Below are 22,901 nucleotides of genomic sequence, written 5' to 3'. Positions count from 1 at the left end.
AATGCAGCAAGCCAAGGACAGACATGTGGGCAAGAGAACAGGGTGGAGTGTTAAAATGGCAAGCGACAGGGAGGTTTGGGTCATTCTTGCGGACAGACCGCAGGTGTTCTGCAAAGCGGTCGCCCAGTTTGCGTTTGGTCTCTCCAATGTAGAGGAGACACATTTCCCCCAACTTAGTCTACTGCATTCGTTGCTCCCAATGCGGTCTCCTCTACATTGAAGAGACCAAATGCAAACTGGGTGATCGCTTTGCAGAACGCCTTCAGTCTGTCCACAAGAATGACCCAAACCTCCCTGTCGCTTGCCATTTTAACACTCCACCCTGTTCTCTTGCCCACATGTCTGTCCTTGGCTTGCTGCATTGTTCCAGTGAAGCCCAATGCAAACTGGAGGAACAGCACCGCATCTTCCGACTAGGCACTTTACAGCCTTCCGGACTGAATATTGAGTTCAACAACTTTAGATCTTGAACTCCCTCCCACATCCCCACCCCTTTTCCGTTTCTTCCCCCTCCCTTTTGTTTTTTCCAATAATTTATATAGATTTTTCTTTTCCTACCTATTTCCATTATTTTTAAATTTATACCTTTTATGCCCTGTTAGTCTTATTTCACTCCACCCCCACTAGAGCTGTACCTTGTGTGTCCTCCTATCCATTCTTAATTAGCACATTCTCTTAGATAATATCACCACCTTCAACACCTCTTTGTTTCTTTATCTGTGACATCTTTTGATTATCTGCTCCTATCACTGCTTGCTTGTCCCTACAACCAGCCGCCCCACCCCCCACCATTTCTCTCCCCCCACCCCCCCCACCTTAAACCAGCTTATATTTCACCCCTCTCCTAATATTACTCAGTTCTGTTGAAGGGTCATGAGGACTCAAAACGTCAACTTTATTCTTCTCCGCCGATGCTACCAGACCTGCTGAGTTTTTCCAGGTAATTCTGTTTTTGTTTAGACTAAAAGAGAAGCTTATTATCTAAATGGTGAGAGATTGCAGAGCTTTGAGGTACAGAGGGATCTGGGTGTCCTAGTGCATGAATCACAAAAGGCTAGTATGCAGGTACAGCAAGTAAATAGGAAAGCTAATAGAATGTTATCATTTATTGTGAGGGGAATTGAATACTAAAGTAGGGAGGTTATGCTTCAGTTGTACAGGGCACTAGTGTGACCACATTTGGAGTGCTGTGTACAATAATGGTCACCTTAATTAAGGAAGGATGTAAATGCATTGGAAGCAGTTCAGAGAAGGTTTAGCAGACTAATACCTGGAATGGGTGGGTTGTCTTTTGAGGAAAGGTTGGACAGACTTGGCCTTTATCCACTGGAGTTTAGAAGAGTAAGAGGTGACTTAATTGAAACGTATAAGATCCTGAGGGGTCTTGACAGATGGGTGTGGAGATGGAGTGTGATGGAATATTCCGCACTTGCTTGGATAAGTGCAGCTCCCACAACACTCAAAAAGCTTGACACAATTCAGGAAAAAGCAGCCATCTTGATGGGCACCACATCCACAAACATTCTTTCCCTCCACCACCGACGCACAGGAGCAGCAGTGTGTACCACCTACATGCTGCAGTGCAGGAATTCACCAAGGCTTTTTCGACAGCACCTTCCAAACCCACAACTACTACCATCTAGAAGGACTAGGGCAGCAGATAAATGGGAACACCACCACCTGGAAGTTCCCCTCCAAGTCACTCACCATCCTAACTTGGAAATATATCGCCGTTCCTTCACTGTCGCTGGATCAAAATCCTGGAACTCCTTCCCTAACAGCACTGTGGGTGTACTTACGCCACATGGACTGCAGCAGTTCAAGAAGGCAGCTCACCACCACCTTCTCAAGGGCAAATAAGGATGGGCAATAAATGCTGGCCCAGCCAGTGAAGCCCACATCCCATGAATGAATTTAAAAAAGGATGCTTCCTTTTGTGGGAGAATCCAGAACTAGGGGTCACTCTTTAAAAATAAGGGGTCGCCCATTTAAAACAGAGATGAGGCAAAATTTTTTCACGCAGAGGGTCATGAGTCTTTGGACCTCTCTTCCTGGAAAGGTGGTGGAAAAAGAGTCTTTGAATATTTTTAAGGCAAAGGTAGACAGATTCTTGGTAAGCTAGGGGGTGATGGGGTAGGTGGGATACAGATTTCATGTTAACTATCAGACCAGCCATGTTCTTATTAAATGGCAGAGCAGTCTTGGGGGGCTGAATGGCCTGCTCCTGTTCCTTGTTCGTATGTTCATATGTTTTCATATTCTTTCTTGTCGTGCCTCTCCCTATCTCTGCAATCTCCTCCAGTCCCACAGCCTCCAAGATCTCTGCGCTCCGGTAATTCTGGCCTCTTGAGCATTCCCGGTTTTAATCATTCCACCATTGATGGGCAGGCCTTCAGATATATTTACCCCCACTACACCTCTCTGTATTTACCCCCACTACACCTCTCTGTATTTACCCCCACTACACCTCTCTGTATTTACCCCCACTACACCTCTCTGTATTTACCCCCACTACACCTCTCTGTATTTACCCCCACTACACCTCTCTGTATTTACCCCCACTACACCTCTCTGCCTCTCTACCTCACTTTCCTCCTTTAAGACACTCCTTAAAACCTACCTCTTTAACCACGATTATGGTCATCTGACCTAATATATCCTTAGGTGGTTCAGTGTCATATAAGCTGTTATTGTATAATGCCATCGATCCCGTATGCTTTCCTAACAACCTTACCAACTTGTTCTTCCACTTTCTAAGATTTGCCTACATGCACCCCTAGGTCGCTGTCCTCTCACCCCTTTTAAAATTATACCATTTGATTTATACTGTTATGGCTCAGCCGTTGGTAAATGCTGAGTTGTTCAAATCCCAAAGAGAAACTTGTACCAACTGCCACAACTTGTTTTGTAATTTGTATAAATTTCGAGACACGTGTCTTGAATTCATTAGTAATAAGACCACCAAGTCTTATAGGTTTTTACAAAACTAGATTAAACATTTATTAACAAGAAAAATGATTTTTAAGTATATACATATGTGTACAAATTACTACTATAATAACTTCTGAATCTCCTACTTAATCTGACTCCCAGTTATACTTTTGTTCAGGCAACAGTAAAACACATAGACTTTAAGAGGCCCAGGCAAAGAAATATGATACCCTGAACCAGTCAAATTCAAAGTGAAAACAGCAGCTTCAGGCATAGATGCTGAAGGCTTTTCACACTTGTTAAATCTTAAATGCATACCTTTACACATAGCCTTCACTTCTTTATACATATCTTCCCCTTTGACTACAAATTCCCATTGCTTCACTATGTCTTTGGACTTTATCTTTCTGATAATAAAAACCTCTCGTAGCATTAAGTTTTACCAGTAATCTTTGGGAAAATTAAACACACTGGGCAGAATATTATGCTTGGCATGCGGGCGCGTACCCAACATGCCCAAGCATAAAATGATGCACAACAACATTGGGTGTGCATCCCGACATCATTGCATACTTGTGCAATATTTCATTCAGCCGGCACAGGCTGGAGTCAGCTGCGCGCTCACTAATAATTAAAAGGCCTATCAAGGCCATTAACAAGCTAATTAAATTCAATTCTATGCTGCCCGTCCAACCTTATGGTTGGCGGGCAGACAAATAGGCAAGTGGCCTTTACATTTTTTAGGAAACTTAATCCACGAGCGGGCTGAGGTTTCATAAAGCAAATAAACATTAAATAAAAACTTTATTTTGGAATTAAAAACATGTCCCATCTCAGGTGACAGAGTCACATGAGATGACATGTTTTATTAAATTTTTACTGTCTTTATTAATTTTTTAAAAAAGCGCTTCAATCAAAATTGGACTGCTCTTTCGTGCGCATGCACGAATTGCGCACTAGGCCAGGCTCTCCCTCTTCCCCTCACCCGCACAGGCAGTACTCAGTGCTGCCGCTCGCGATCCACGCAGGGTGGGCCTTAATTGGCCTGCCCGGATGAAATCGCGGCGCGGAGCGGATCGTGGTTGGCAGTCAGCGGCCCAACCACCCCTGCCCACTCCCACAAGCCCCGCCGAGCACCCCTACCAAGGGCAAAATCCTGCCCGCTGCTTCTAAACTTCACCTAATCTAATTAAGTCTCACACACACACACACAGACACATATCGACACAGATGCAACTATTTTACAATAAATTTCAATAACATTATTATATCTTCCTGACAATATTGCCTCTCCTCTTTCTTCCTATAAAGATATATAACTCCACATTTCTCTGCATTAAATTTCATTTACCAGTATGTTTATGTCCTACTGAACTATGTCACTATCTTCCTTACTGTTTATTACATTTTCAAACTTTGATATTATTCCCTGTAAACCGAACTCCAGGTCATTAATATCATGGAATGGTTATAATACAGAAATAGGCCATTCAGCCTGCTATGTCTGTGCTGGCCCTTTGAAAGAGTAATATAGCTAGAGTGACTCCCTTGCCTTTTCCCCGTAGCCCTGCACATTTTTACTTTTCACATAATGAACCAGTTCCCTTTTGATTGCTTCAATTGACGCTGCCTCCACCAAACTTTCAGGCAGTGTATTCCAGGTCCTAACCACTCACCGTGTGAAAAAGATGATCCTCATGACTCTATTTCTCCTTTTGCCAATTACCTTAAATCTGCGCCCTCTCGTTCTCAATCCTTTCATGAGTGGGAACAGTTTTTTCCTATCTACTCTGCCCAGATCCCTCATGATTTTGAATACCTTTATCAAAACTCCTTTTCACCTTTTCTTCTCCAAGGAAAACAGTCCCAACTTCTCCAATCTATCTGCATAGCTGATGTTCCTCATCCCTGGAACCAGTCATGTAAATCTTTTCTGCACCAATGCCTTCACATCCTTCCTAAAATGTGGTCCCCAGAACTGGAAGCAATGCTACAGTTGAGGCCAAACAACTGTTTTATATAGGTTTATCATAACTTCTTTGCTTTTGTACTCTATGCCCCTGTTGAAAAAGCCTAGGATACTGTATTCTTTAATAACTGTTCAAGGAGTGTAAAATTCCTTGTGAGAATGCAAGGGAGATTTACCAGAATGGTTCCAGGGATGGAGATATTAGCTATAAGGTTAGGTGAGAAGCTGGAGTTGTTCTCCTTGAAGCAAAGGAGATTGAGGGGAGATTCAATAGAGGTGCACAAGGTTATGACAGGTTTAGAAGCAGTCTGTGTCCAAATGCAGCAAGACCTGGACAATACTCAGGCTTGGGCTGATAAATGGCAAGTAACATTCGTGCCACATAAGAGCCAAGCAATGACCATCTCCAACTAGACAGAATCTAACTATCGCCCTTTGACATTCAATGGTTTTACCCACTATCAACATCCTGGGGGTTACAATTGACCAGAAACTGAACTGGACTAGCCATATAAATACTGTGGTTACAAGAACAAGTCAAAGGCTGGGTATCCTGTGGCGAGTAACTCACCTCCTGACTCCCCAAAGCCTGTCCACCAACTATAAGGCACAAGTCAGGAGTGTGATGGAATGCTGTCTACTTGCCTGGATCAGTGCAACTCCAAAAATAATCCAGAAGCTCAACATCATCCAGGACAAAGCAGCTTGTTTGATTGGTGCCACATCCACCACGTTAAACATTCATCCCATGCGCCACCGACGCACAGTAACAGCAGTGTGTACCATCTACAAGATGCATTGCAGGAACCCACCAACTCACTTAGATAGCACTTTCCAAACCCACGATCACTACCATCTAGAAGGACAAGAGCAGCAGATAGATGGGAACACAACCACTTGGAAGATCCCCTCCAAGTCACTCACCATCCTGACTTGGAAATATTTCACCGTTCCTTCACTGTCGCTGGGTCAAAATCCTGGAACTCCCTTCCTAACAGCACTGTGGATGTACCTACACCACGTGGTCTGCAGTGGTTCAAGAAGGCAGCTCACCACCACCTTCTCAAGGGCAATTAATGCTGATCTAGCCAGCGATGCCCACATATCATGATTGAATAAATGAAAAAAAGACAAGTTATTCCTATTAGCTAATGATACAAGGACTAGAGGACAGACATTTAAGATTTTGGGAAAGAGATGTCCCGACCGGGAAAGATCTTTTTTATGCAGCAATTGCTAATGACCTTGAAAGCATTGCCTATGGGGGTGCTGGAAGCGGAGACAAGCAATGATTTCAAAAGGGAAATCGATGGGCATTTGAGGGAAATAAACTTGCAGGGCTACTGGGAGAGCACGGTGAATGGGACTGACTGGATTGCTCTACAGGGAGTTGGCATGGACTCAATAGGCCGCATAGCATCCTTCTGTGCCATAATGACTATATATACATGCTGGTTCACCTTAGTTAACTTTCCAAGTGCTTTTTAATATTCTTCCCTGATTATTGTTTCTCAAACCTTACCTGCCACTGATGTTAAACCACCAGCCTGTCCTACATCCTTAACCCTTTCTTGAACAAAGCTGCCACTTTCTAATCCTCTAGCACCTCTCCCACAGTTAGGAAAGATTTCAAAATTATGGCAAGCCCTTCCGCTATCTCCACCCCTACTTCCCATAGTAACCTGGGATGCAAACCATCTGGAGCAGGTGTCTTATCCACTCTAAGCATAACCAATCTTTCCAGTACCTCCTCCCTTCTGAATTTTCACCCTATCCATTACCTCTGCCATCTCCTCTTCCACCGAAATTTTGTTAGCATTCTCTTCCTTAGCAAACACTGACACAAATTATTCATTAAGTACTCTAGCCTTGTGCTGTGCCTCTGTCCTTCATCAACCCCACTCCATCTCTTACTGTCTGCCTGTCATTTACATGTTGGTAGGAGATTTTGACCTTCCTTTTTATGTTAATGGCCATTCTATTCTCATATTCTCTCTTTGTCAGTGTTCTTATTCTCTTCACTTCCTCAACTTATTGTATTTGGCCTGATTTTCTCCTGAAGAATTTGCCTAATGTGCATCATACACATTAGTTAACTGGTCTGGGGTTGAAGACCAGAGAAGGTTCTGTTAATTTGTTTTGACTGTCAACATGAGATGAATTTTCTATTGTCATAATGGCCTGAGTATGTTTCACTTGTTTGGTATGTGCAGATACGCCAGTATGTAATGCTGGACGCGGGTGGCTCTAAACGTTATTGCACAGGCACTGAGTGGACTTTGGGGTCATTTCAGACATCCGGGATGGAGGTGGCAGCCCTGGCATGAGGGGGAAGCAGATCTTTAGTAGCCCAGCTGAAGGAGCGTCGGATCAAGGCATCCCTGGTGTCCCTGCCTCCCTGGGGGATACAGAGGTCTGCCTCTACACCATCAGCGTTCTCCTCACTGTGCTCCTCTTCTGACTCACTACTGGATTCATCCTCTGTGGCCTGTGCAGCTGCGTCAACATCCTCTTCCTCCTGTGGTTCCCCCCTTGCCAGTGCCAGATTGTGGAGAGTGCAGCAGGCAACCACTATCAGTGACACACGCTCTGGGGGGTATTGCAATGCCCCCTCTGGACCAGGCATCGGAAGCGAATCTTCAGAAGACCTCTGGTTCTCTCTATCAATGCCCTTGTGGAGGCACGGCCCCTGTTATACCGCTGCTTTGCCTCTGTTCTTGGATAGCGGAGAGGTGTCATAAGCCACCTTTTCAATGGATAGCCCTTGTCACTCACCAGCCATCCATCCAGCCGGACTGGAGCACTGAAGACCCCCGGCACCTGGGAGTGTCTGAGGATGTAGGTGTCGTGGGAGCTGCCTGGATACCTTGAACAGACTTGCAGAATCTGCATCCCGTGATCACACACTATCTATATGTTCATGGAGTGGAATCCCTTCCTGTTAATGAAGGCACCGGGCTGACCCGCTGGCAACTTGATACCCACATGTGTGAAGTCGATGGCACCCTGGACATGGGGGAAGCCAGCAATCGCTGCAAAGCCTCTGGCTCTCTCAGCCTGGCTGGCCTCATCCGTATGGAAATGAATGAAAGTCAATACCCATCTGAACAGAGCTTCTGTCACCAGCTTAACACAACTGTGGACAGCTGATTGGGAGACTCCACACAGATCCCCCACTGACCCCTGGTAAGAGCCGGAGGCATAGAAGTTGAGGGTCACTCTGACGTTCAGAGCCACTGGCATGGGGTGTCCACCCACACAGTCGGAGCTGATCTCAGGCCCAATCATCTGACAGACGGAGGTCACTGTCTCCCTTGAGATGCGGAGCCTCCTTCAGCATTGCTCAGACATATTGAGGTAGCTGCATCACCACCTCTAAACTCTGGCAGCAGGATAGTGGCATCTTCTGTGACCCCTTCTGCCTTGGACTATCTGGTGGCCCTGGGCCCCTTTTACCTGCACCTCTCCTCCCAAAGGTCTCTCCCTTGGAGGCTGCATTGGGACACTTGGCCTCCTCTCCCTTCTGCCCCTCTCTTCCTCTTCAGAGGAGGTGCTTGCAACGGAGACCACAATCCCCATTACATCGAAACATAGAAACTAGAAGCAGGAGTAGGCCATTCGGCCCTTCGAGCCTGCTCCGCCATTCATTATGATTATGGCTGATCATCCAACTCAATAGTCTGCTCCCGCTCTCTCCCCATACCCTTTGATCCCTTTCGCCCCAAGAGCTATACCTAACTCCTTCTTGAAAACATACAATGTTTTGGTCTCAACTACTTTCTGTGGTAACGAATTCCACAGGCTCACCACTCTCTGGGTGAAGAAATTTCTCCTCAACTCAGTCCTAAATGGTCTACCCCATATCCTCAGACTGTGACCCCTGGTTCTGGACTCCCCCACCATCGGGAACATCCTTCCTGCATCTACCCTGTCTGGTCCTGTTAGAATTTTATAGGTTTCTATGAGATCCCCCCTCATTCTTCTGAACTCCAGTGAATATAATCCTAACCGACTCAATCCCTCCTCATGTCAGTCCCGCCATCCCAGGAATCAGTCGGGTAAACCTTCGCTGCACTCCCTCTATAACAAGTACATCCTTCCTCAGATAAGGAGACCAAAACGGCACACAAAATTCCAGGTGTGGTCTCACCAAGGCCCTGTATAATTGCAGCAAGACATCCCCGCTCCTGTACTCGAATCCTCTGGCTATGAAGGCCAACATACCATTTGCCTTCTTTACCGCCTGCTGCACCTGCATGCTTACCTTCAGCGACTGGTGTACGAGGACACACAGGTCTCGTTGCACATTCCCCTCTCACAATTTATAGCCATTCAGATAATAATCTGCCTTCCTGTTTTTGCTACCAAAGTGAATAACCTCACATTTATCCACATTATACTGCATCTGCCATGCATTTGCCCACTCACTCAGCTTGTCCAAATCACACTGAAGCATCTCTGCATCCTCCTCACAGCTCACCCTCCCACCCAGCTTTGTGTCATCTGCAAATTTGGAGATATTACATTTAATTCCCTCATCTAAATCATTAATATATATTGTGAATAGCTGGGGTCCCAGCACCGATCCCTGCGGTATCCCACTAGTCACTGCCTGCCATTCAGAAAAAGACTCGTTGTTTCCTGTTTGCCAACCAGTTTTCTATCCATCTCAACACACTACCCCCAATCCCATGTGCTTTAATTTTACACGCCAATCTCCAATGTGGGACTTTGTCGAAAGCCTTCTGAAAGTCCAAATAAACCATATCAACTGGCTCCCCCTCATCAACTCTACTAGTTACATCCTCGAAAAATTCCAGTAGATTTCTGTTACCAGGGTCACCGAAGGCTGTCTGATACCTGGAAGGGTGCACACAGTCTGAATTCTCCAGGGTCCTTGGAGACACCAAGGAGTCCTGAAATGAAGCCTGGAAATGCTAACAATGAAGCCCCAAACAGAGGTGAAGCTGCCATATACCAATAAGTCACCAGCAGCAAACTATTTACCAAACCCCTCACTACTCACACTGGCAATGCTGCTGACCCTTTTTATCCCACCTGTGGATGAGGCTTTTGAAATTGTCGGCTGACCACCTGCCCGTTCAGCCTGTGCGACGAGCGCGAAATCACACGGGCAACAAAAAATCACCGTCAATTGACTTTTTAATGGCTTTAACTGGCCTCTTAATTAATGGCAGGCGCGACTCTGGCACCCGCGCACGCCCACCTAGCGAAATATCGCACGATTGTGCGATGATATTGGGATGCTCGCCGAATGTCAATGTGCGTTATTTTACACTCCAGCATGTTGGGCAAGTGCCCGCACGCCGAGCGAAAACTTACACCCCAGGGGCGGGATATAAACAGCACGGGAAAGAGCGAGACCAGGAATGGGATATAACAGCACAGGAAAGAGCGAGGCCAGGAATGGGATGTAAACAGCACGGGAAAGAGCGAGGCCAGGAATGGGATATAAACAGCACGGGAAAGAGCGAGACCAGGAATGGGATATAAACAGCACGGGAAAGAGCGAGACCAGGAATGGGATATAACAGCACAGGAAAGAGCGAGGCCAGGAATGGGATGTAAACAGCACGGGAAAGAGCGAGGCCAGGAATGGGATATAAACAGCACGGGAAAGAGCGAGGCCAGGAATGGGATATAACAGCACAGGAAAGAGCGAGACCAGGAATGGGATATAAACAGCACGGGAAAGAGTGAGACCAGGAATGGGATATAACAGCACCGGAAAAAGCGAGACCAGGAGCGGGGATATAAACAGCACGGGAAAGAGAGAGACCAGGAGCGGGGATATAAACAGCACGGGAAAGAGAGAGACCAGGAGCGGGATATAAACAGCACGGGAAAGAGTGAGGCCAGGAATGGGATATAACAGCACCGGAAAGAGCGAGACCAGGAGCGGGGATATAAACAGCACGGGAAAGAGCGAGACCAGGAATGGGATATAAACAGCACGGGAAAGAGTGAGACCAGGAATGGGATATAACAGCACGGGAAAGAGAGAGACCAGGAATGGGATATAAACAGCACGGGAAAGAGAGAGACCAGGAATGAGATATAAACAGCACGGGAAAGAGCGAACCAGGAATGGGATATAACAGCACGGGAAAGAGAGAGACCAGGAATGGGATATAAACAGCACGGGAAAGAGCGAACCAGGAATGGGATATAACAGCACGGGGAAAGAGAGAGACCAGAAATGGGATATAAACAGCACCGGAAAGAGCGAACCAGGAATGGGATATAACAGCACGGGAAAGAGCGAGACCAGGAATGGGAAATAAACAGCACCGGAAAGAGCGAACCAGGAATGGGATATAACAGCACGGGAAAGAGCGAGACCAGGAATAGGATATAATCAGCACGGGAAAGGGCGAGACCAGGAGTGGGATATAAACAGCACGGGAAAGAGCGAGACCAGGAGCGGGAATATAAACAGCACCGGAAAGAGAGAGACCAGGAGCGGGAATATAAACAGCACGGGAAAGAGAGAGACCAGGAGCGGGAATATAAACAGCACGGGAAAGAGCGAGACCAGGAGCGGGAATATAAACAGCACCGGAAAGAGAGAGACCAGGAGCGGGAATATAAACAGCACGGGAAAGAGAGAGACCAGGAGCGGGAATATAAACAGCACGGGAAAGAGAGAGACCAGGAGCGGGATATAAACAGCACGGGAAAGAGTGAGACCATGAATGGGATTTAACAGCACGGGAAAGAGCGAGACCAGGAGCAGGAATATAAACAGCACGGGGAAAGAGTGTGACTAGGGGGCTGTATCCAAATTAACTCCTCTTTAAAGGTCTTTCACTGCTCATTGCTTTTCTCCATATGCCACCTGGGTCAGATCACTTTTCAGCTTAATGAAATTATCTCTCCTCCTGTCGCATATTTGCACATGGGATTGTTGCTGACACAGAGTATGCCACTGAACAAAAACAGAATTACCTGGAAAAATTCAGCAGGTCTGGCAGCATCGGCAGAGAAGAAAAGAGTTGACGTTTCGAGTCCTCACGACCCTTCCACAGAAGCCTCTGAAGTATGTGTTGAGGGTCAAGAGTGTATTTGAATTTATAACTTTCTAACTCAGATAAGATCATTACCATTGAGCCAAGATGTCATTGAACCACCTCTTGCTCTAGTTCAAACAATGGGCAAGGATTGTTAATTCGGTGAACATCCATCTGGCAAAGGACAGAGCTAGTCTGTCTTCAGCATGGGGTTATTCATAAAACTCAGTATAACAGAAGTTCAGACTACTTTTCCCTGCCACATACTGGAAACTGGTTCTTATATCTGTACCCTAACCTTTCCTCAATTAGTATCACTGCTCTTAATCACAACCAGAGCATGCACTCAATTGTCACAACATTTGCAACATTAACAAGGATATCCTGAGTTCAGAAGCTAGTGCTTGGAGCATTCTGTGCTGTTACATTACTGCAATTTAATTGAGCTACTCAAATAATAAGATAATATCTTGACACATAAAGAACAATTTATTAAGATGAAACATGTTCCTTGGTATCTATAAATAGATTTGTCTGTTAGATGAGCTCTCTGTCATGCCACATAAGGCAAGGCAGGAAATGTGTATTCACCACAGGTTATGCAGGCCTCTGCTCTGTTCAGTGGTTTCTCCACATTTCTAACACTGTAACTGAAGGGAGTTGTGGTTTTCTCAGAGATGTGCCCTGCCCAATGCCAGAGGTAGTGAGAAATAATATCATGGCTGCAGATCTCAGTGCTCAAAGGGACATGCAGATTCTCACATCAATCCAGCATGTGTCCTTCAGAGGTTACTAGGATTGCTGATGCGCTGCCCCTTGGAAGTAGCAGTGTCCCAATGGAACTCGAACCTGCTGTCCTATCTCAGGATGACAGCATTAGTCCTCCCTGCACTGCTCTTCCACCAGTGCCCTTGGCTGTTGCCTCTCAGCCAGCCCAGACTGTTGTCACCCATGCTGGGGTGGTGCAGTTCGAGATGGGGCCTTCTCAGCCCTGAGCTACTCAAGGTCATCCTGTGACATCATCTGTCGTCTCTCCAACGGAAGGTCAGCAGTCTTCCACTAGTCATGCTACAGTCACTTTTTTTTATATTCATCCATGGGATATGAACATTTCTGGCAGGGGCCAGCATTTATTACCCATCCCTAGTTGCCCTTGGGAAGGTGATGGTGAGCTGTTTTCTTGAACCACTGCAGTCCATGCGGTGTAGGTACACCCACTGTGCTGTTAGGAAGGGAGTTCCAGGATTTTGACCCAGCGACAGTGAAGGAACGGCGATATATTTCCAAGTCAAGATGGTGAGTGACTTGGAGGGAAACTTCCAGGTGGTGGTGTTCCCATCTATCAGCTGCCCTAGTCCTTCTAGATGATGGAGGCTGCAGATTTCCTGCTAAATTATCAGACTGTTTATCTGACATGGTGTCGAACTTCTTGAGTGCTGTTGGAGCTGCACTCATCCAGGCAAGGGCTTTGTAGATGGTTGACAGGGTTTGGGGAGTCAGGAAGTGAGTTACTTGCTGAGAATTCCTAGCCTGCAACTTGCTCTTGTAGCCACAGTATTTATATGGCTAGTCCAGTTCAGTTTCTGGTCAATGGTAACTCCCCAGGATGTTGATCATGGGGGATTCAGTGATGGTAATGCCATTGAATGTCAAGGAGAGATGGTTAGGTTCTCTCTTGTTGGAGATTGTCATTGCTTGGGACTTGTGTGGTGTGAATACTACTTGCCACTTATTATCCCAAGCCTGAATGTTGTCCAGGACTTGCTGCATGTGGACATGACTGCTTCAGTATCTGAGGAATTGCAAATGACACTGAACAATCATCCCCACTTCTGACCTTATGATGGAAGGAAGGTCATTGATGAAGCAGCTGAAGATAGTTGTGCCGAGGACACTACCCTGAAGAACTCTTGCAGTAATGTCCTGGGACTGAGAGGACTGACCTCCAACAACCACAACCATCTTACTTTGTGCTAGGTATGACTCCAACCAGTGGAGAGTTTCCCCCCTGATTCCCATTGACTCCAGTTTTGCTAGGGCTGCTTGATGCCACACTCGGTCAAATGTTGCCTTGATGTCAAGGGCAGTCACTCTCACCTCACCTCTGGAGTTCAGCTCTTTTGTCCATGTTTGAGCCAAGGCTATAATGAGGTCAGGAGCTGAGTGGCCCTGGCAGAACCAAAACAATGCATCAGTGAGCAGGTTATTGCTGAGTAAGTGCCATTTGATAGCACCGTTTATGAAACTTTCCATCATTTTGCTGATAATTGAGAATAGATTGATTGGATTTGTTCTGTTTTTTTGTGAACAGGACATTGTTCTCTCTCTCTCTTCAGGTACCATGTCCTGAAAGGGCATTGCTGGCCATAGACATCTGTGATTGGTCCCTGATTATGCTTGGCAAGGTACTGCAGTGGTTTGCCATTGCCTTCTACAGATGGTTGATCAGGAAACTCTCCCACTCTTAGCGCCTGCCATAGGGAATGGAAAGGATTTACAGGTTGATAATCAACCTATTTGGCCACATTATGAATGCACCTTCCGTGGTCAACAAGTTCTGGCGAGGACTTAAACCTGGAGCTTCTGGCCCAGAGGTAGGGATGCTACCACTGCGTCACAAGGCCTCCCATAAACAGCACTTAACTGGACAATTTCTCACATTGCCAGGTAGATGCCAATGCTGCGGCTGTACTGGAACAGCTTAGCTGGGGGCGCGGCTAGTTCTGGAACACAAGTCTTCAGGACTATTGCCAGAACATTTTCATGGCCCGTAGCCTTTGCAGTATCTAGTGCCTTCAGTGATTTCTTGATATTATATGGAGTGAATCAAATTAGCTGAAGACTGGCATCTCTGATGCTGGGGACCTCAGGAGGAAGATGGATAATTCACGAGGCACTTCTGAATGAAGCTGATTGTAAATGCATCAGCCTTGTCATTTTCACTGATCTCCTGGGCTCCCCCATTTTTGAGAAAGGGAATAGTTGTGGATTGTCCTTCTCCAGTGAGTTGTTTAATTGTCCACCACCATTCACGACTGGATGTGGCAGGACTGCAGAGCTTAGATTTGATCTGTTGGTTGTGGGATTGCTTAGCTCTGTCTATCACATGCAATAGTCCTGTGTTGTAGCTTCACTACGTTGGTACCTTATTTTTAGGTATGCCTGGTGCTGCACATGACATGCTCTCCTGCACTCTTCATTGAAGCAAAGTTAGTCCCCTGGCTTAATACTAATAGTAGAAAAAGGGATATGCTGGGCCATGAGATCACAGATCGTGGCTGAGTACAATTCTGTTGCTGCTGATGGCCCACAATGCCTCATGGATGCCCAGTTTTGAACTGCTAGATCTGCTCTAAATCCATCTAATTTAGCATGGTGATAATGCCACACAACACAATGGAGGGTATCCTCAGTGCCAAGTCAGGATGTTGTTTCCACAAGAACTGTGCTGTGATCTCCTATCAACACAGTACTGTCATGGACAGGTGCATCTGAGACACGTCCTTAACTGTCGCTGGGTCAAAATCCTGGAACTCCCTCCCTAACAGCACTGTGGGTGTACCTACACCACATGGACTGCAGTGGTTCAAGGAGGCAGCTCACCACCACCTTCTCAAGGACAATTAGGGATGGGAAAGCCAACAAAGCCCACATCCCATGAATGAATTTTTAAAAACGTAGATTGATGTAGACGAGATCAAGTCATTATTTTCCCTCTTGGTTCTCTCGCCATTTGCTGCAGGCCCAGTCTGGCTAATATGTCATTTGGGACTTGGCCAGCTGGGTCACTCGTGGTACTATCAAGCCCACTCTTGGTAATAGGCATTCAAATACCCCACCCTGAGTATATTCTGTGCCCTTGCCACCCTCATTGCTTCTTCCAAGGGGTGTTCAACATAGAGGAGTACAGATTCATCAGCTGAGGGAGGGCAGAATGTGGTAATCAGCAGGGGGCTTCCCTCTCTGTGTTTGACCTGATGCCATGAGACTTCATGGGGTTCAGAGTCGATGTTGAGGACTCCCAAATCCACTCCCTCCCAAATGTGTACCTGTAACACTTTGTAGGAGTACTGGGTGAGGAAATGGCATTCTCAAGATAGGCACACTGTTTTCTAATCCTCTATGATGACCAGCATGGGGACTGGAGAATTGATAACATTGGAAGAAAGGGATGACAAGTCAGTGTAACCTCGGTGGTGGGAAAATTATTGGAAAAACTTCTGAGAGACAGTAGAACTGGTCAGATAGAAGGACACAGGCTAACCAATGGCAGACAGCATGGATTTGTTAAGGGAAGGCTGTGTCTGACTACCATGACTGAGTTATTTTGAGGATATTAAAAGAAGGTTCAATGAGGGTATAACACTTGATGTAGTCTACATGGATTTTAGAATCATAAAATCATAGAAGGCCTTTTGACAAGATTTCACACGACAACTGACCAGAAAATTAAAGCTCAAAGGGAAAGTGACGAATTAGGTCCAAAATTGGTTCGTATGAATATACGAACAAGGAGCAGAAGTAGGCCATTCAGCCCCCCGAACCTGCTCCACCATTTAATAAGATCATGGCTGATCTGATCGTAGCCTGAAATCTGCATCCCACCTACCCCCGATAACCTATCACCCCCTTGCTTACCAAGAATCTACCTAGATCTACCTTAAAAATATTCATAGACTCTTTTTCCACCACCTTTTCAGGAAGAGAGTTCCAAAGACTCACGACCCTCTGAGTGAAAAAATTTCACCTCATCTCTGTTTTAAATGGGCGACTCCTTATTTTTAAACAGTGACCCCTAGTTCTAGATTCTCCCACAAGAGGAAACATCCTCTCCACATACACCCTGTCAAGGCCCCTCAGGGTCTTGTGTTTCAATCAAGTCACCTCTTCTAAACACCAGCAGACACAAGCCTAACCTGTCCAACCTTTCCTCATAAGACAACCCACCCATTCCAGGTATTAGTCTTTTAAACCTTCTCTGAACTGCTTCCGACGCATTTACATCTTTCCTTAAGTAAGGCGACCAATGCCGTAAACAATACTCCAGATGTGGCCTCACTAGTGCCCTGTATAACTGAAGCATAACCTCCCTACTTTTGTAATCAATTCCCTTCACAATAAATGATTACATTCTATTAGCTTTCCTAATTACCCGCTGTACCTGCATACTAACCTTTTGTGATTCGTGCACTAGGAAACCCAAATGCCTCTGCACCTCAGAACTCTACAGTCTCTCACCATTTAGATAATATGCTTTTCTTTTATTCTTCCTGCTAAAATGGACAATTTCACATTTTTCCACATTGTACTCATTTGCCAGATCTTTGCCCACTCACTTAACATTTATGCCTACCCTCTGCTTCCTGTTAGCCAGCCAATCTTCTATCTATGCCAATATGTTACCCCCTATACCATGAGCTTTTATTTTCCACAATAACCATTGATGTAGCACTTTATCAAATGCCTTCTGGAAATCTAAGTATAGTCATCCACCTTTTATCCACAGCACATCCACCCTTTTATCCACAGCACATGTTACTTCCTCAAAGAACTCCAATAAGTTGGTTAAACACAATTTCCCTTTCACAAAACCATGTTGACTCTGCCTGATGACCTTGAACTTATCCAAATGCCCTGCTATAACTTTTTAATAATAGATTCTAACATTTTAAGCTAACTGGCCTTTAGTTTCCCACTTTCTGTCTTCCTCCCTTTTTGAATAATGGAGTTACATTTGCTATCTTCCAATCTAATGGGACCTTCCCCGAATCTAGGGAGTTTGGGAAAATTAAAACCAATGCGTCAACTATCTCACTGGACACTTCTTTTAAGACCCGAGGGTGAAGTCCATCAGAACTCGGGCACTTATCAGCCGCAGCTCCAACAATTTACTCAGTACCACTGCCCTGGTGACTGTAATTTTCCTGACTTCCTTCCCCACTTCCATTTCCTGGTTTATAGCTGCTTCTGGGATTTTGCTTGTATCCTCTAAAGTGAAAACTGATGCAAAATATCTGTTCAATTCATCTGCCATCTCTTTGTTTTCCATTATCAGTTCTCCAGACTCACTTTCTATAGAAGCAATGCTCACTTTGTTAACTCTTTTTTTTAAATATTTATAAAAAATCTTACTATCTGTTTTTATATTTTTGGCTAGTTTTCTTTCTTATTTTTCCCTTCTTATTAGTCTTTTAGTCATTCTTTGATGTTTCTTATATTCTGTCCAATCATCTGACCTACCACCTACCTTTGCACAATGATATACTTTTCCTTTAAGTTTGATACTATCTTTAACCTTTCTAGTTAACCATGGATGGTGTGTTCGTCCCTCGGACTTATTCTTATTTGTTGGAATGTATTATTCTGTGCATTCTGAAATATCGCCTTAAATATTAACCACTGCATCTCTATTGGCCTATCCCTTAACCTAATTTGCCAATTCGCTTTTGCAAGTGGCAAGAAGCTAAGGTAATGATCAACAGATGATTTTTGTGACTAGAAGGTTGTTTCTGGTGGTGTTTTGCTGGGCTCAGTATTGGGTCCCTTGCTTTTCATGGTTTATATCAAAGGTTTAGACTTAAATGCAGGAGGCATGATTAAGAAGTTTGCTGATAGTACAAAAATTGACCATATAGTTGAGAGTGAGTAAGAAAGCTGTAGACTGCAGGAAGATATCAATGCAGTGGTGAGGAGGACAGAAAAATGGAATTCAGAGAAGTGAGAAATTGTGCATTTTGCTCACAAGACTGTTGTGCGGCAATTTATCAAATACCTTTTGGAAGTCCACATACACCACGTCAACAGCATTGCCCTCATCAATCCTCTCTGTTCCTCTTCAAGAAACTCCAGCAAGTTAGTTAAACACAATTTACCCTTAACAAATTCATGCTGGCTTTCCTTAATTTGTCCATGTGACTATTAATTATGTCCCTTATTATTGTTTCCAGATTCTTCCCTAGCAGTGAAGTTAAACTGACTGGCCTGTAGTTACTGGGATAATCTTTACACCCTTTTTTGAACAAGGGTGTAACATTTGCAATTCTCCAGTCCTCCAGGACCACCCCTGAGTCTAAGGAAGACTGGAAAATTCTGACCAGTACCTCTGCAATTTCCACTCTATTTACCTCATCATCCTTGGATACGTCTCACTCAGTCCTGGTGCCTTATCAACTTTAAATACAGATAGGAAATCCAATACCTTCTCCTTATCAATTTTAAACCCCTCTAGTGTCTGAATTACTTTCTATTTCATGGCCTGGGTAGCATCTTCTCCCTGGGTAAAGACAGATGCAAAATGCAGGCAAGTGGAGTTCAAGGCACAGTCACATTAGTTATGATCTTATTGAAATCTTATTGAATGATGGAGCAGGGCTGAGGGGCCGAATGACCTACTTCTGCTCCTATTTCCTATGCTCTTATGAAGGAGCATTCCTTTAGCACCTGAATGGCCTGCTCGATGACATTCTGTGTGGCCGCATGGCTTTTGTTATACACATGCTGCTCACATCTGTAGATTGCACACCAGAGGCGCGAGTCAGTGGATAGTCTTTATCAATCAGTCATCACTCTCTGGCCTCTCGCTGATGGTACAGCAGACTGGCATAGCATAAGGGCACCAGGTTGCTGGCAGGGTATTGGGATGATAAGCTGAATATGGTCAGATGCCAGCTGGACTTTGAGGGGGTTGAATCTCTTTCTGGTTGCTGTACATCTCTAAATGTAGATGCAGCATCTGCAGAGCAACGTATCTGCAGTCAATGGCACCCGACACCATGCTGCAGCCCACTATCCTGGCGTACTCACTCCTCACTGTTTCTGTCTGAATGAAATGTAGTAGTGGTAGACTCCCCATTGTTTGGGCATTTCTAACCTGACAGTGATTTCAAAGGTCACCCTTTTTACAGCTATACCTACACTAAGGAATTTGATAATAGTGAAGGAAGGGTTCTGTGATTCTGTGATTCTGTGAGAAGGGTATGTGCTGCTGACCCCACCTTCTCAGCTGCTTTAATTTGATCCCAGAGGTAAGGAAAATCTAAGACATTTGTCTAGCTTGAGAGCTGCAGTGGATGATCAGTACAGGATGTTTCTCTACTTCACCCTTTGCTGTCCACTGAGGGTTGCTGATCATGGATTGTGTGACGATATCACTATGGGACAAGGTGAGGGGACAGGCCCCAAGAAATACCTCAGCCAGTTCAGGGATTGAATCCATGCTGTTGGTCCTATTCTGCACCACACTTTTAGCCAACTGAGCTAACTGGCCCCAATATGAAATGTATTCAGCTCTCATTGAATAGAGAGCCTCAGTGGCACCACTTCTTCAGCAGATGGGAACTCAGAGATACCGTAAATATCATCTGCTCCAGCCTGGAAAAAACCTAACACATAAAAATTCATGTCCACAATCACATTATAGTCACTGGCAATGCTGTCCTCGCCCTGCTTTGAGGCTGCTGTTTGTGTTCCAATAGGTGGCAGATTTCAGTGAGGACCTCCTTGGTGAAGCTGTGATGTATGACACATTGTGCCTTACTGAGGCTGAGGTATGAGAATAGCTCCCTGAAGACTCAATGTGGATATGGCCTCCTACTTCAGTTCTGTAGATAGATTGAAGACATTGGGACTGTTTTCCTTGGAGAAGAGAAGGTTGAGAGGAGATTTCTTAGAGGTGTTCAAAATCATGAAGGGTCTGAACAGAGTAGATAGAGAGAAACTGTTCCCATTGGTACATGCATCGAGAACAAGGTGGCACAGATTTGCGGTAATTTGCAAAAGGAGAAATGGAGATGAGAAGAAACTTTTTCATGCATCGAGTGGTTAGGATCTGGAATATGCCATCTGATAGTATGGTGGAGGCAAGTGCAATCAAATTATTCAAGATGAATTTACGTTATTATCTGAAAAGGAAGAATGTGCAGGGTTATGGGAAGAAGGTGGGAGAATAGTACTAGGTGAATTACTCATTCATAGAGCTGGCACAGACATGACAGGCCAAATGGCCTCCTTCAGTGCTGTAAGAATTCTGTGATTCTGCTGTGAGTCTTTCTCCCCCTCCTCCTCCCTCTTCCTTCAGCTTGTTCTGCTCAGTATTATCTCTGCTCTTTCTCCCTGTCATTTGCAGGCAAGGAGGACTGAAACTACAGTACCCACATATGGGAGCAAAGCCCTTGAAATCAGAATCAAAATTTTCAAGTCCCACACTGCTTCCTGTAGATTTCACTAACCTCAGATAACAGTACAAATCAACAAACACCTTGACTAAATCAATAACAGCCAGCTGAGGGTGGGGTTGCTTCCTGCTGCTGAACACATATACAATTGTGTGAGTTTAAAGAGAGGGTTCTCCTCTGGAGAGTTCACATCGCAAATAGTACTGCTGGTGTCAAATCAGTACGCCTGCTCTGCATACTTCCGACACAGACTTCCCGCAATAATGCACCAGAAACAGCACAGGTGCATTGTGCAGCTGGAATGTCTCAGATCACTCAGCTACTCTACCTCATATAAAATACATCAGGGATTTGTAGATATCTAAGGCTATAACCAGCAAGTTGATTCCCATTCAGGTTGTAATGTATAGCAATAGGATAAATATGAGGTGACTTTTTAAATAGTAATTCTGATCATATAATATGATCACATTGAAATTAGGAGTGCTATTGATTATTGAAAAAATCATTGTAATATTTGTGACAAATTAATTCATTATATCATGAATTTCTTTGGTTTATGATTCTAATTCACACATTTTTTTAATAGGACATATGCTTTTTGTCAGACACTAGTGAGAACCTCCACGAGTGTTAATGAACATAATCTTTCATCTTCACAAAGTGGAATTCTTGTGTCTTCACAGCCACAAGCAACAAACAGTATTCATAAACTTCTCGAATCACAGGTAATTATAAAAACACAATCAATTCCTGTACAGCAGATAAAGGTCTTAGTAAACTTTTTTCACCAAATAATAGGGATTTATTTCACCTAAAACATCTTTGTGCTACAAATACAGTTAGAAACTGAGCTCGAGATGTTGGGGCTGGCATTTATAATAACCTGGCACTTCATGGTCACTTTACTGATATCCAACTTTTTATTTTCAGGCTTTTTAAAAATCTGATTTTAAATTCTGAACCTGCCACATTGGGATTAGAAATCTTTCCCAGAATCATAGGAACATAGGACTGAGAAGCAGCAGTAAGCCATTTGGCCCTTTGGACCTGCACCGCCTTAAATAAGATCATGGCTGACCCTGGTTGTGGTCTCAATTCCACTTCCCTGTCTGCCCCCCCATAACCCTTGACTCCCTTGTATATCAAAAATCTGACTAACTCTGCCTTGAATACCCAACCTCCACTGCTTTCTGAAAGGAGAATTTCATGTACTATCGACTATCTGAGAGAAAGAAATTCTCCTCAACTCTGCCTTAAAAGGGAGACCTCTTATTTTTAAACTGTGCCCCCTAGTTCTAGTCTTCCCGACAAGAGGAAACATCCTCCTGGTATCTACTCTATCGAGTTCCGTCAGGATCTTATATGTTTCAATAAGATCACCTCTCATTCTCCTAAACTCCAATGGGTATGGGCCTAACCTGTTCAACCTTTCTTCATAAGACAACCCCTTCATCCCAGGAACGAATCCTTCTCTGAACCGCTTCTAATGGACTTATATCCTTTTTTTAAATAAGGAGACCAAAACATTACTCCAGACATTATCTCACCAAGACCTTGTACAGCTGCAGTAAAACTTCCCTACTTTTATATTTCATTCCCCTTGCATAAATGCCAATATTCCATTGGCTTTCCTAATTACTTGCTGTACCTGCAAACTATCTTTTTTGTGATTCATGTACCAGGACACCCAGATGCCTCTGTAACGTAGAATTCTGCAATCTGTTTCCACTTAAGTGGTATACTGCTTTTCTATTCTTCCTGCCAAAGTGGACAAGTTCACATTTTCCCACATTA

General features: G+C 44.7%; 1 protein-coding gene across 1 annotated transcript in view; it reads left to right on the top strand.

The window, feature by feature from the left end:
* LOC144691915 (ubiquitin-associated and SH3 domain-containing protein A-like) overlaps positions 1-22,901 on the top strand; it is a 231,439-nt gene that overhangs the window by 99,870 nt on the left and 108,668 nt on the right. Inside the window, exon 7 of the mRNA XM_078560489.1 lies at positions 21,769-21,832. Within this exon, the coding sequence (XP_078416615.1) occupies positions 21,769-21,832 (64 nt within the window). The remainder of the gene's footprint in view (positions 1-21,768; positions 21,833-22,901) is intronic.

The sequence above is a fragment of the Cetorhinus maximus genome, chromosome 16 (assembly GCF_964194155.1).
Source record: "Cetorhinus maximus chromosome 16, sCetMax3.hap1.1, whole genome shotgun sequence".
In the NCBI taxonomy this organism is placed as follows: domain Eukaryota; kingdom Metazoa; phylum Chordata; class Chondrichthyes; order Lamniformes; family Cetorhinidae; genus Cetorhinus; species Cetorhinus maximus.
Note: the sequence above shows the minus strand (reverse complement) of the source record. Positions and strands in the feature narration are given on the sequence as shown.